General features: G+C 37.4%; 1 protein-coding gene across 3 annotated transcripts in view; it reads right to left on the bottom strand.

The window, feature by feature from the left end:
- The window catches only part of LOC132155895 (contactin-5-like), a 285,593-nt gene that overhangs the window by 81,348 nt on the left and 189,833 nt on the right, over positions 1–14,412 (bottom strand). For all 3 annotated transcript variants that reach the window (XM_059564654.1, XM_059564656.1, XM_059564655.1), the window contains exon 6: positions 6,668–6,763. In XM_059564654.1, coding sequence (XP_059420637.1) covers positions 6,668–6,763 — 96 coding nt within the window. The remainder of the gene's footprint in view (positions 1–6,667; positions 6,764–14,412) is intronic.

The following is a 14,412-nucleotide window of genomic DNA, read 5'->3' as shown; positions in this document are numbered from 1 at the left end:
ATGTCGACTATATCATAGTCACACAGACTTTCTTACAGCAGAAAAGGAGAAAAGAAAGAGAGGGAGACAAACTTCCTCATGGTCCAAATGAATTTCCCAGGACCAATTTATTCACCAAATAATTAAAGTATGAATTTCACAGACCATTGATTTCTTTTGCATAGTAAATACAGGTGCCACGCTCCTGTTGATTAATCACTGAAGGATTGCCACTCTTTAAAGAGATTCCAGTTCAATTTTTCATACACAAGGGCTAATGTCACCTGAGTAAACAATGAATATTTATCTCATAAATAAAATTCAAAAGGACTTTGAAAAGCGTCCTCATAAAGCGTCAAACAATGTAAGTACCTGGGGCTCAGTGCCTGATGCTTCTGATACATTTTTTTTTTTAATTCATGAACTAGGTTTGCACAAAGAGTTAAGACTGTCAGCAACTGAGAAAAGGTGAAGTTATCATCCAAGAGGCACTGAATCGGAATGAAATGCAAATTCATGATGACTATGACTGGAATAGTACAGTAGTGCTCTATTTCTGAAGTATGCATAACTGGTTGTTTGTCAGTAGAACTTAAACAGGTTCCCTGCTATCAAGAAAAGTTCTCAGAACACTGGCTAATGTTCTGGCAAGGTTCTCTGTCAGTGTAACGATAAACTCAGTTTGAGCCCAATGTGTACTGTTAGTGATGAAAAGTGATCAGGCTTGGCAGAATATATAATTCATTTGGCCTTTTTATAAGGTAACAGGCTTGTGTGGCTAAACTACATTTCCCATTATTCTCTGTGGCAGTATGAGAATGATTAAATACACAGAAAGAGCAGTGTTACACGCATGATGAGCATCATTTGTGCTTTATTTTGTTTTACACTTCCTGTGTTCGCCGGAATGTGTCAGTGAAAAAAAAATGTAAAGGAAATCACCCTGTGTGTTAATTTTATTCCAACCAAAATCGCACAACACGTCATTCATACAATTTCCAACCACGTACTGTTGGATATTTCCAGAAGAAATTAAAACGGCATTAAATGGAGCAAAGATAAGAGTACTCAGATGTTTTTATTTTTAGTGTAACGTCAGCGCTCCATGCGTTCATCAAGGTCAGGAACCAATAACGCCTCCTCCACACTTTGAGTGGTAAAGCAACAGTGATCGTATTGAGAGTAATATCCTGTTTACATCTCAGTGATTTCAAATTATTTTCAATTACTTTCAGTTTTTAAGTCATCTTCCCATATTAATGTGGATGAAACCTCCTACGAGCAATTCAGGCAAATGAAAGACAAATTAACCTCAAAGCCGTACGAGTCCTAATATAATTTCCCTGCAGTTCTTCCTATTCCACACATATCAAATCCAAAGGACTGTTAATCCTCCAAGCAAACATTTAATAGTTCCAGCTCATAATTGAATGATGTTCGTACAGGACTTTCAGGCAATGTGTTAATGTAAAAAAAAAAAAAAAAGTCTAAATAATAAAAAATAAAGCTGCATGCTTATTGTCTGCTTTTGTTCACTGCCGGTTCTAATTCATGCACATACTTAATCACTTACTTGTTTAAATTTATTAATGTTAAATTTTTGTTTGGTAAACAAATTCACATACACAGTTTACATTTATCTACAAAACTACTGTCAAGCATTTAAGCAGAACCATTCTACAGGAAAGGTTTTTTAAGATCACATGGAACATATATTCAGTACAAATGTCTGATACAGCATATAACATTTACAAAATAGTTCACAATAAATTGCTTGCTATTGCTAAGTGTTCGCTTATTTGTTGATCTCATCAGATTCTTAAAGCCTGGTGCCCCTCAGAAGGTTGGCAGCTCTGAGCCTGATGGGAAATCATTATTGACATTTAAAGACAAATCATTCTGTGACCTCGTACCCAATGAATGATGTTAATTTTCTTCAAATCAGCTTTCCACGCTAGCCAAACAATTGCAGAAAATCAATAGACTAAATGCAGCCTTGTCTCTGGTAAATTGGTTGCTTGCTCCTCAGTCCCTTAGTTTGATTGCAACTTGTAAAATGCTACAGTTAGTAATACATTGTATTGTAAAATATATGCTAAAAAGATTAGAAAATAGAAAATATTTATTTTAAATAGTAATATCATTTCACAGTAATACAACTACATCAAATATATTTCAAGAATTTATTCGCTGTATGTAAATGTACTATAGATTTTATATATATATATATATATATATATATATATATATATATATATATAACAATTTAATAATATTTAGTATTTTTTTACATTTAGGTGGAAAAAAAATTGAATTTGTACTACTGTCTGTTTAAAATAAATGAAAAGAAACCGAGCAGAGTAGATTTTTTTTTCCTGTTGTACTGAAATCGTATCGAACCGGGACCTGCGAACCGAGGTACCTACTGAACCGTGACATCTCTGTACTGTTCCAACCCTATTTTATATATATAAAAGGGATCTCATCCTTTTCCATTAGAGGAAAACTGAGATTTGAGACAGGCCATTAAAGCTCTCCCTCATGCTGTCTGTGTGTGCATTAAAAATAATTGTCTGAGTGAGATTTCTTTTCATTTCCAATGATCCAATAAATTTGAGCCTTGATGCTGATGCTTGTCTGGGAACACTGCATCGACCAGTTGGAGACGGATTGGTTGACACACAAGGAACTTAATTTCTCATATGGAACAGGAAGCCCAGTCAGTTATGATGCAAATCTTAAAAAATCCTTTGATGTTAATCATCGCTACTGTCCTGAAGAGAACCAACAGCACTCTGAAACTGGGCTTGGATGGATGCATCAAACAGTGATCCTTCTCAAAGTTCACCCGGCAGAAGACAGAAATCAATTATACTTTATATTTGAGAGTTGCAGAGTTATAAAGTAATGGCATTATGATTATATTATGACACATGCTAAGGAGAGCTTGGCTGAACTGCCGATGATATCCACCAAACATACAGATATCTGATAATGGGAAGGGTGAGAGGAGATAAGAACTAAGCCAAAACTGTGTCAGCACAGGCCTGGGATTTACTTAGCTCAGAATGAAGTTTGGTGAATTTAGACCTATGCTAATACCACTGAAGCATATCTCTCGGCTCCTTATCGTGGTGTAAACAGTAATGGTCACGCTCATGCTTGAATGGTGCAATAATGACCTCTGTCTGTTTGCAATCTCATATCTGGACAGGGTCCAATGATGTTTGGCAAGACACAAGAGTCAAGTTACCAAACCTTTTAAAAATAACATCAGACCACTTTACTAGCTTGGATTAAATAGGACGAGATTGTGTGATGTGATTGTTTTACCAATGCTAAACGACTAGTTTACTCTTAAGTTATAATCAGTTTATGAAGAATCATATTTTAGTCTTTTTATAGTGCATTTTCATCCTTAACTGTTTTTTAAATTTACCACACTTTAAGAATCATTTTTTGAAGTTGTGTTTAACTGGCCTGGAGACTCTGCAGACTCCTTCCTGATGGTAGCAGACTGAGGAAGCTGTGGGTGGGATCACCTGCGATGCAGAGGGCTTTGCGGGTGAGAAGTGTTCCATAAATGTCATGGAGGGAGGAGAGAGAGACACCAACAATCTTTTCAGCTGCTCTCACTATGCGTTGAAGAGTCTTCCGGCAGGACACATTGCAGGCTTGACTTCAGACTTGATGTGGTGCATGACTAGCCATTTAAAGCACTTCATGAGGGGTAAGTGCAACTGGACGGTAGTCATTGAAGCGGGATGGAGACGGAATGACTTCAGGACTGGAATGATGGTGGTAGCTTTGAAGCCAGTGGGAACAACAGCGTGACAAAGCAAGATGACAATGTCTTTGTAGACAACAGTGAGTTCAACTGCACAGTCTCTCACGCCCAGGGATGTTGTCAGGACCCGGAGCTTTACATGCATTGATCCTGCTGAAGGATCTCTTCACACTGTCTGGGGTCAGCATCATCACCTGGTCGCCGGGAGGAGGTGGAGTCTTCTGTGCAGTGGTGCTGTTTTGTGCTTGTAAGCTCCTTTCTGTGTGGTGCAAACAAAATCCAAAACGTTTTTCCTCGTGTTTGAAAGTTAATGTGTTGGTGTATTTTGGGAACACACTGTTTAATCTGCATGGTTGAAATCCCCAGCCAAGATGAGAAAAGCATCAGTGTGGGCTGTCTGCTGCTCACTGATGTGCTGGTACAGATTATTCAGTGCCTCACTCCTGTTGTTGCTGTTGGAGCTGGGAGGAATGTAAACAGCAACTAGCAGTATGACTGAATATTCCCTTGGCAGATAGAATGGCCAGCACTTAATAATCCACCAGGGGTGAGCAGTGTTTGCAGACCACAACAGCATGTAAACACAAAGCCGCTGCGTGATTTACATCCCACGACGAGGACTCTGTCTTCTCGATAGCATCCCAGCTGATCGAGCTGAATAGTGCAGTCTGGAACGCTGTTGCTAAGCCATGTTTCTGTGAACACAAAAACAACAGTCTCTTACAGTCCTCTGAGTTGAGTGTAGTAATCGGATGTGGTCCAGTTTATTGTCCAAAGAGCGTACATTAACCAGTACAATGGTGGTGATAGCTGGCTTGTGTGGGTTAGCCATTAGCCTAGCCCGGATACCTTCAAGCTTACCCCTCTTCTGCTTCCTCTCACTCCTCTTGTATCACCTCTGCTGAGGGCGAGATGCAGCAGTGGTGGTCGGTGGTGAAGGCCTCCGGAGCAGACCGAAATCCTGCAGCTCTTTGGCATGAACAGAGTTTAACTCTAAAAAAGTGGTTCTGCCAACATCGAGCAGAAACTCACGACTGTATGCGTGCTTAAAGACAGGTAGACGAGATGAAGATGTACAAAAACACTGCGACTCACAAGACAAAAAACACGAAAACACCATTCTGTAGGGAGAGAGAGAAGCCGCTGCATGTGGACGTGCCGCCATCATGAAGCATTTATTTATGAAAATAAAGTAAATTCTGTACTTTAAGCTAAAAGTGAAAAATAATTGTTTTTTTGAGGTGAAGTATGTCTTTAAACAGTATTCTTTGTTAAAGGATTTAGCAGACAGGAAGAGAGGAAGCTGGATGAAGTTACTCTGGGCCTCTGGGAGCACTAAATGTTCTAAAAATGGCCATTTCACCACAAGCCTTTCATCTGATAGTGCTCGTTCAACTGCCCTGTCTGTATCCTTCTCTTTCAATTTCTTTGTCTCATTGCATCTGAGTTAATTTAACCTGCAATTGCACGGACTGGAGCAAGACAAGCAGAGTTTAAAAAAAAGGATTGAAAAGAGAAAAGTGAGATTAACCTACTGAAAAGACTAGTTTAGATCAGCAAGAGTCCATGCTGGTTTATGGTTTATGGTTTAAACTTAACTCTAACACTGGTTCCAGTGACAAGTATTTTGTCTCTGTGTAGGCCAAATATTAAAAACCTAATCAATGATATTTGATGTGCAATATGCACATTTTATATTGTATAATATACAATTTACAATACACAAATTTTGTGAAGAAGAATTTTGGACCAGAAAGATGTAATCTAACAGCACAACAAAAACAAAAGCCAAGTGGGTGACAAAATGTCTTGCTGCTCCTGGTTGGAATACAAACTAACATGAGCAGCTTTTATCAATTTGTGACTACTGTGTGTCATGTCAGAAATGCAATGAACATCCAAACACATAGACATGAAATTACTGTATAAGTGTGTTCATAAAAAATTAAAATAAAAAATAAAATAAAAATAAACAAGTGTCAGACATGACACACAGTAGTCATATGTATATGTTTTTGAGTTTGATAAATTGAAAAAGATCATTTATTTATGAATATAATGGCAAAGCTGAATTTCCAGCAGCCTTTACTCTAGCCTTCAGTGTCAAATGACCATTCAGAAAACATTCTAATATTCTGATTTGATTGATTAATAAATAATCAATGATGAAAGGAGCTTAATATTTGTGTGGAGTCTTTGATGAATAGAATGCTCAAAAGAAAAGCATTTATTTGAAATATAATGTATTTACTCTCACTTTTGATTAATTTAATGTGTCCATGCTGGATACAAATCGTATTCCCCCTTTCCATTTTTAAATGGAAGTGTGATTTGTGAATTGCTGTTTATATTTCACAAGTTTCATTTAAAACACTTGAAACAAGTAATTTAGATTACAAAATGTAAAAATAGAAATTCTCCAATTATAACACAACCTTGTGGTAAATTGTCACAAATTTGGTATACAGTCACTTGTCCACATCTCTTCATTGTGAGACATTAACAATTGGAATTACTGGCTTCAGAAATTTGATTGTCTGTTGTCTATATATATTTTTTTCGTGGATAGGAGTTATAAGGGATTTAGGATAAGCACCAAAGAAAATGTACCAAAGAAAATGCAAGCCAGATTTCAACTTCTCGGTTTAAACAGCAACATGATATGAGCTGTGATGATTCATAGTATGGAACCTACACTAAGTCTGAAATACAGCAGAACAAATGTAGTACTGGCATAGCAGATAAATCTATATGACTAGTAATATCCGTCTTATAAGATTCTTGCACAAAATATTCATTTTCAAATGCATCTAAAACAAAAATAAAACATGGTGGTGACCTTTATGCTGCTCTTCTCAACAGGGTATAGAGATGGTGACAGAACAGAATTAGAGTACCCACCTGGTGAATGAGGAGGAGGGGCACACATTAGCACAACCCCCTGGCCTTCCCTCACCGAAACAGCTCCTCTCGTCCGACCGCTGAACGCCCCGAGATCTGCAAACACACACATGCAAACGTGAACTGAGCCAGTGACAGAGTGACACACGGTGGCACAGAGGCAGCTGTTAACCTGCAGATTACGCTTGCGGCTTGGCTAGATTTAGTATCTTTCACCTGAGGTCTGACCTCCGCTTGAGCTTTCACTTTAACCTGCTTCATACCCCAAACCCGCCACTTAAATCTCACTTCCTGTTTCCCCCCGGACACAACGGCCAAGAGGTAATTAAAACAGGTAACCTTGCTCGAAGCCTTCAATCTTGTAAGTACTTTTAAAATACCAGCGAGATACGAAAAATCATTTTAGTTCACAAAAAGCTGAGAATTGTGGGTGATCATTACAATTCCATACCATGTCTGAGGACAGATGTCAGGTGGTATTTTTAAAATATAATTTGAGTTGGAACGTAGAGGTGAAGGTTTCTGCGTGTAGCAGCGCTCTGGAAATCACACAGCGCAGGGATCTTTCATCAGGCCGCAAGAGTCTCAAACTGAGTCGACAGGTGGAGCTACTACAGTTAATCTGTTGAAACAAATCTAATTTGCATAAATTACCATCATTAATCTGCAAACTCTCCACACAACACCATACCATTGGCAGACTACCCCCTCGCAGTGAGAAAAGTTGAGGGGGGTGTAGAGTTACCACAGAATTGCAAAGTATTTACATAATTTGACGTCAAGAACAACATTATCATTGTTCATGGTTGCTCTTATAGGTCATGAGATGATATACTGGATATCACAGTTACATTTAATTTAAGTACCCAGCTAAAAGTATGTGCTAAGAAGGTTTTGTTAACATATCTATTAAGTAAGGGGACAAAAAGAAAAAGAAAAAAAACAATAAATCTTAAATTCTGTTAACTCTGAACATTCAAAATGTTGTGCAAACATTAGACAAAACATTATTGGAACGGTTCTTTTTTATTATTTTGCCAGCATTATGGGAATGTTACTTTTAAATGTTACTTCCACTACAGTCAAAAATCTGGATGTTATATTAGACAGCAACTTGTCTTTTGAAGATTCTATTTCCCATGTTACAATAACAGCATTTTTTCATCTTCAAAATATTGCCAAGTTACGAAACATGTTATCAGTTTCTGATGCAGAAAAGCTAGTTCATGCATTTATGACCTCTAGACTGGACTACTGTAATGCAATGCTTGTTAGTTGTCCTGCATCTTCAATAAACAAGCTACAGGCAGGGTAAGCAAAGGTAGGTTACTGCCTTTGGCCCCCTAAAGCCAGTGGGCCCCCTAAAATGCTTTTCATATACGAGTTGCACATTAAACACTGACGCATGAACGGTAGCTATTTACGGTGTTTGTTACCATAACAACTGTCCGAGTCAGTGGTACCTGCAGGTGTTTGCACTGTGCGTACCACAAATGCTCAGACTGACCTCTGATTTGCCCCGCAAACATTTCAGAAGTTATCATAAGCCTGTGTTTGTCCCGTATTTCTGTTGACTGAATCAGCAATGCCAATTAATTATGTATTTATTAATTATGTCTTTTGCATGCCAAAGTAAATTTCTGCAAATGAATATAACACCAAATAGAAGCCAATTTTAACTAATCTAGGGCTGTAACTAATGATTATTTTGATAATCAAGTAATCTGATTATTTTGACAACTGAGTAATCTGATATTTTTTAGTAACACAAACAGACCTAAGTAAAAATCAGGCTTTAGTGTGACTATTTATATATAAACTAATGATAAGGCAATAATAGTTGGCTCAAATAAAATATCCAAACCAAGAAATTACATGATTGCATTGAACAACACTGTTAAAATACATAATGGAATATGACTATAAATAATATGAACTAGGGCTGGTAAGTGATTAAAATTTTTATCTAATTAATTACATGATGTGATGATTAATTAATCTAATTAATCACACATCAGATTTGGAGAAATTACTCTGAAAAGATAATTTAAAGTCATTGTTGTGCAAAGCATCAAACAGAGATTACAAAAAGTAGGTTCAGCAAGAAATATTTTCTTTTATACAATTTATTACATATACTCTTTTGGAACATGTGAGTAAATGATGACAGAATTGTCATTTTTGGTTGGGTGAACCATAACTTTAATAATTTATTTTCTTAATTTGATTATTATTACTATAAAAATATTAAATTATTTCTTTAATAAAATGATATTCTAAATAATAAACTAAAACTGTCAGTAGGTGGTGGTAAATATCTTAATGATTAAGTCATCGAGTCATTTATTCATTGGTTTGATTCGTTCAAATGGCTGATTCATTCAGGAGTGAAGTAAAGGGTTCTTTATGAATGGTTCATCGAATCATTAGACTTGTTCGACTTGAAGCGTGTCACCACCATCAGACCGATCGTTGTGTGACATCAAAGAACCACAAGAGCTTTAGAAAGCTGACGGCTACTTGTGTTTTTGAATTGCTCTCGTGGTACTTTGATGTCATACAATGATCGGTGTGTGCAGTGCCATTTCAAATCTAACACTGCTATGGCCAAATATTTCAACGCAGCAAATGGTTCACCCAATTCATTCAAAACGTGGATTAAGGAAGGAAATGCCAATGTCGGTTGCTCGGGGATGAACAGTTGAACTGATTTATCATTATATTTTGGCTGGCAAAATTGATCAAAACAGACAACATTGTTTCTAAAATAACACAATATTAACTTCTTAATGAACTTTTGTATAAGATGAGTATCACATTTGCACTTGTGTGATATTGCAATTAGCCTACAGCTCGTGTGATATTTCTTAACTAGGCTATGTGATGTTAGCCTGGTAATATCAAACTCTGCTACTTCGCTTTGCTTCGTGGACAGAGTCTGGAAGGGCATAATTGAAAAGCGTTTTCTTTCTCTTGTCTGAAGTTTAAAATCATTTGTTACATAACGTTTGGTTATGACGTGTGTTATTCGCCGGCTCAGCCGCCTCGAACTTCCTCTGTAAACACAGGTATGCTGCGAAAACAAAACCATTGAGCGAAATACCAGAGTGAACATGGCAGTTCACAATCACAATTATCGCCTTGCCGGACTTTGGCCTCCCCAGTTTCTCAGTTCAGATCGGTAACAGTTGATAAATTTAACTTTTCCCAAAACCTGCCGGGACACGGGAGTATGGCAACAACTTCACCTCCATTCAAAATGTGAAACAAACACTGTTCTACGGGCTTCAGTTAGCAAATGCCGGGAATATTCCCCACAACAGAGCGAATAGCATCCAGTGTCTCCATGTCCACTGTCGTTTTCGATTTCCCTAACATAAACTACAATCCTAAACTCGGCGCTTAGCGTCTACGTCACGGCTCTCAGCCCGCCCTCTGTTTGTTGATTGGGCGGCTGTTTTGGAGCCGGAGGAAAACTGGGAGATAGTTCGCTATTTCAGACTGAGTACAGAAGCGAACCGAAATTGAGTAGAAGTACGAAGTCTGACATAGTCAGGCTAATGTAAATGTAAATACGAGACAAAATTTCAAACGGGGCATTTTGCCTCATATCTTGAATTTTAGGTCTTTTGTCAGGAAAAAAACATCTAAGACACCAGAGATCCATCTTAAGAGAAAATATTGATATATTAAATATATCTGATTTATTTCCTATGTGAAAAAGACTACAAAGAACACACCTCTGAAATAATCTCAAAGACCACATTAATAAAGTCTGCCTTTTAGGGTACAGTGAGAATGCCAACAACCAGTCTATATGTAAGCTTCAATGTAAACAATAAACAATATTCATTTATATGCAAATAGCACAGTGAACTTCAGGAAACTATTCAAAAAGAGAAAAAGAAAAAATCTTAAAATCGTAAAGATTTACACACAATATGAGCAGTCAGTGGCACATTTTCAGCCCTCGTGCTCCTGTCTGCTGAAGTTGAACTCTTAATTTTTAGATTACACCATTTCTAAAGGTCATTTTGGCTCAGTTTGAGCCTGCACTTTGATCTTCCACTTCTCTAAGCTCTTGGCAACAGGTGCAAATTGAAATAAACGTTAGCAGCATTTTTGGAGGTCAGCAAATCAATAAGTGTCCCAGTTAAGCATTGCTGTGCTGACATATGAACAAATTTAATGGCACAACCAAAGATTGACTGGAATGACATTTGATTTAGTAGCCAGATTCGTGCAGGAAATTAAGAATAACAAACTTTTTTTAGGCTCTTGAGAACAATTGTGATAAACAACTTTTGCTAATAAAAACTAGCTTCCTGTCTAGAGAATGAAATGAAGAAAACAGTTTAATGGGGCTACAATGCTGTTTCGTGTATTCAGAGTTGTTCACAGTGTTAAAGAGATGGATTCTCATGCTAAACATGGCCAAAGTTGTAAAAAAATAATTTAAAAGAATGACTGAGAATTTCTGTGCTGATAATCTTACTTCTGGGTTGGTACAAGTTTCTGCTGTTTTTCTTTTCGATCGTGGATCTAATGACGTAGACGAGAACGGAACATAGAGCGGAACTCCTTATATGAGCATTTCTCCCGGAAAAGCACGCCCGCGCACACGTTGAGGAGAGCGAGACTGCGCACATCAACGCACTTCAAAATCGCCGGCAGTGCTGCATAGGATTTGTTCAATTTGGATGTCTCCAAATAACAGCGTTTTTGGATGTGAGGGAAAGTTTACTGTGTTCAGCTTCCCCAAAAACCCAGCGTTACATGAACAGTGGATGCAGTTTGTTTTTCCGGGGCAGCAATGGAGTGTATCAAGTGCATTTGTGTGTTCTGGTCATTTGAGTGACGAATGTTTTATAAACAAGGCCCAAGTCGACGCTGGATTTGCACATCGTTTGCTATTAAAACATGGAGCCGTCCCTGTGATAGACCCCATTCATGTAAGTACAATTGCATCAGATTTCTGTCTTTTGTTGGAAATCAGCACATAAGGGAATATATGTTAATGGAAACAACACGAAACATCAGTATTATAGCTCTGCCCACGGCACGCCTCTGGGAGCTCGGCCTTTTCTGGAAAGAATCGGAAAGCTGTATTTTTCTTTTATAAATATGATAAAACTAAAGACTTTTTGGATATATGAAGGATGCAGTACTACTCTATAGGTACTCAAGATTAACATGAGATTAGGTGAAACTGTATATGTTATGTACCCTTTAAGTTTGTGATAAAAAATAAATAAAATAAATAATAATAATAATTACACATTTGTAATGGTGAAGTTTTAATTTAGAACACTTAAAATGTATGAACTTGTGCATGAGATAACATACTACAGTTAAAATTATAATCAGTCACTTTACATGTACTTCATTAAAACACAGTATTATTAAAATTATTTTTACAAGTTACTTTAAAGTAAAACTTTTCATTTAGACTAAGATTGTTAAAAAGTGCACTTTTTAAAAGTGCACATAAGTGTGGTAAAGGGATAGTTCACCCACAAATGAAAATTGTATGTTTGTCTGCTTACCCCTAGGGCATCCAAGATGTAGGTGAGTTTGTGTCTTTAGTAGAACACAAATGGAAATGTTAAACTCAAAATGTTGCAGTTTATCAGTCTTATAATGGAGGTGGATGGGAATCACGGCTAAAACATAAAATAAAACTAAAAAACACAGACAAACAAAACCAAATTTAACTCTGCAGCTCATGACGATGTCAATGACACTGATGTGTAAAGACACAAAGTAATCGGTCTGTGCAAGAAACTGAATAGTATTTATATAGTTTTTAAACTCTGATGCACTGTAATACCTGAACTGTCTGAGCCATATGAGCACGTCTTGACACAGTCTGCTGTGAGGCATTCTTCTTCTTGCATTATGGCAGATCACAGACTTATAAGTGCATTACCGCCACCTACAGTATCTTTCAAATGGACCATTGACACTGTATCTACAATCCCAATTGGCAGTGTCTATGGTCCATTTGAGAGATACAGTAGGTGGCAGTATGTTTTATTGTTGTTGTTGTTGTTTTGTTTTATTACATGTTTTATCCGTGATTCTCATTCACATCCATTATAGACTACAACTGTTTGAATTAAAAAACAAAGTCACCTACAACTTGGATGTCCAGGGGGTAAGCAGATAGACATAAAATTTTAATTTTTGGGTGAACTATCCCTTTAAGAAACATAGTCTTAGTCTTATGAATATTATATTAACTCAAATATTTTTTTTAAGAACACTTATAAAGTACTCTACAGTACAATAACCCATATGAGAAACAATAAACATAATAAAGAGATCTTGCTTGTTATTCCATTCTAAGAGCAGTGGAAATTCAGCAACTTCCCGCCAAGAATGGCTGTTCAAATAATTATTTCTTTTCTGTTTAATTGTACGCTCTATGTGAAAGAATTCAAGCAGGCTTAGACGTGTGAATAATTAATCTCTCTCTCTCTCTCTTTTCTTGTGGGTTGAGACAGAACAGAAAAAAGAGCTTGTGGGACAGGAGACGAGCTGTTTCATCCGCCCTGGTCGTGGGTGGTGTTGATAAGTCCCTTTCAGACTGAAGTGAGGCACTTTTAATTTCACACAACAGCAATGATGTCGGGGGGCTCGGGAGAAGCAACTAAGCAGGGTTAATTTCTGCATATCAAGCAACACAATCCATGCATACATGAAACAGCATTCGCAATCCACTTCCATACTGTGACTACACTACATCTACTCATTAGCCCTGAAAACAAAAGTCATTTTGGGTCTAAAATGAACGTACGGGTAAAAGGCAGACGAGAAAAGTTCCAAACAGCAAGCATCTGGTTTGTCCTCGCTGAAGGTTTTAAAATATCTGGTGGTAAAATACTTCTACTGATCAATAGCTGATCTTTGACCCTGTCTATTATAACATCTGACAGGCTGCTATATTTCTGTTGGTCAGTATGATTTGAAAAGCCCAACAAAGTCAACAAGAAACACCTTGACATGAATATATACATTATATATATATATATATATATATATATATATATATATATATATATATATATATATATATATAATCCGAACGCGGTCCGAATTTCCCTTCCTATATATATATATATATATTAGGGGTGTAACGGTACGTGTATTCGTACCGGACCGTTCCGGTACAGGGCTTTCGGTACGGTGCACGTGTGTACCGAATGACGGAATGCAATATTTTGTGCGCGGAAAATGTTTCCAAACGAACATATTAAGTGGCGGAAGTCTCCGCGTTCAGCGCAAATCCCGCCCTGCAGCTGATTCTAATAAGGCCGGCGGCACACTGGATGTGTGGCGCAAGCGTCTCAGCTGCGTGGCGTGTCCGTTTTGAATTTGGCTCCCATGTTAACAGGGTAGAGCTTGCAGACTGCCTGCGTGAGACGCGCATCTCAGCGCGGAAAATGCGTGCATGCTAGAAATAGAACCTACTCCTATTTTTCACGCGACACGCAAGCGTGTTGGAAGCGTTTCCAGGCAAAATAGAATAGGAAAATATGTTTAAACAAAACAAAACCAAAGATTGATATTGAAAGTCCACATTCTACTAACTATGAATAACTTTGCAAGTACTTGTCAAGTACTACTCATTACAGTATTAGTCGACTGTCTGATTAATATCAATTTATATCAAATAGATAGTTGGAGTATAAGTAACTTAGCAAGTACTTTCTAACATATTCTAACCTAACCGTCTGCTATTA

This window comes from Carassius carassius, chromosome 13 (genome assembly GCF_963082965.1).
Source record: "Carassius carassius chromosome 13, fCarCar2.1, whole genome shotgun sequence".
Classification (NCBI taxonomy): Eukaryota; Metazoa; Chordata; class Actinopteri; order Cypriniformes; family Cyprinidae; genus Carassius; species Carassius carassius.
The sequence above is the reverse complement of the archived record's forward strand: the minus strand, read 5'-3'. Positions and strand labels throughout refer to the sequence as shown.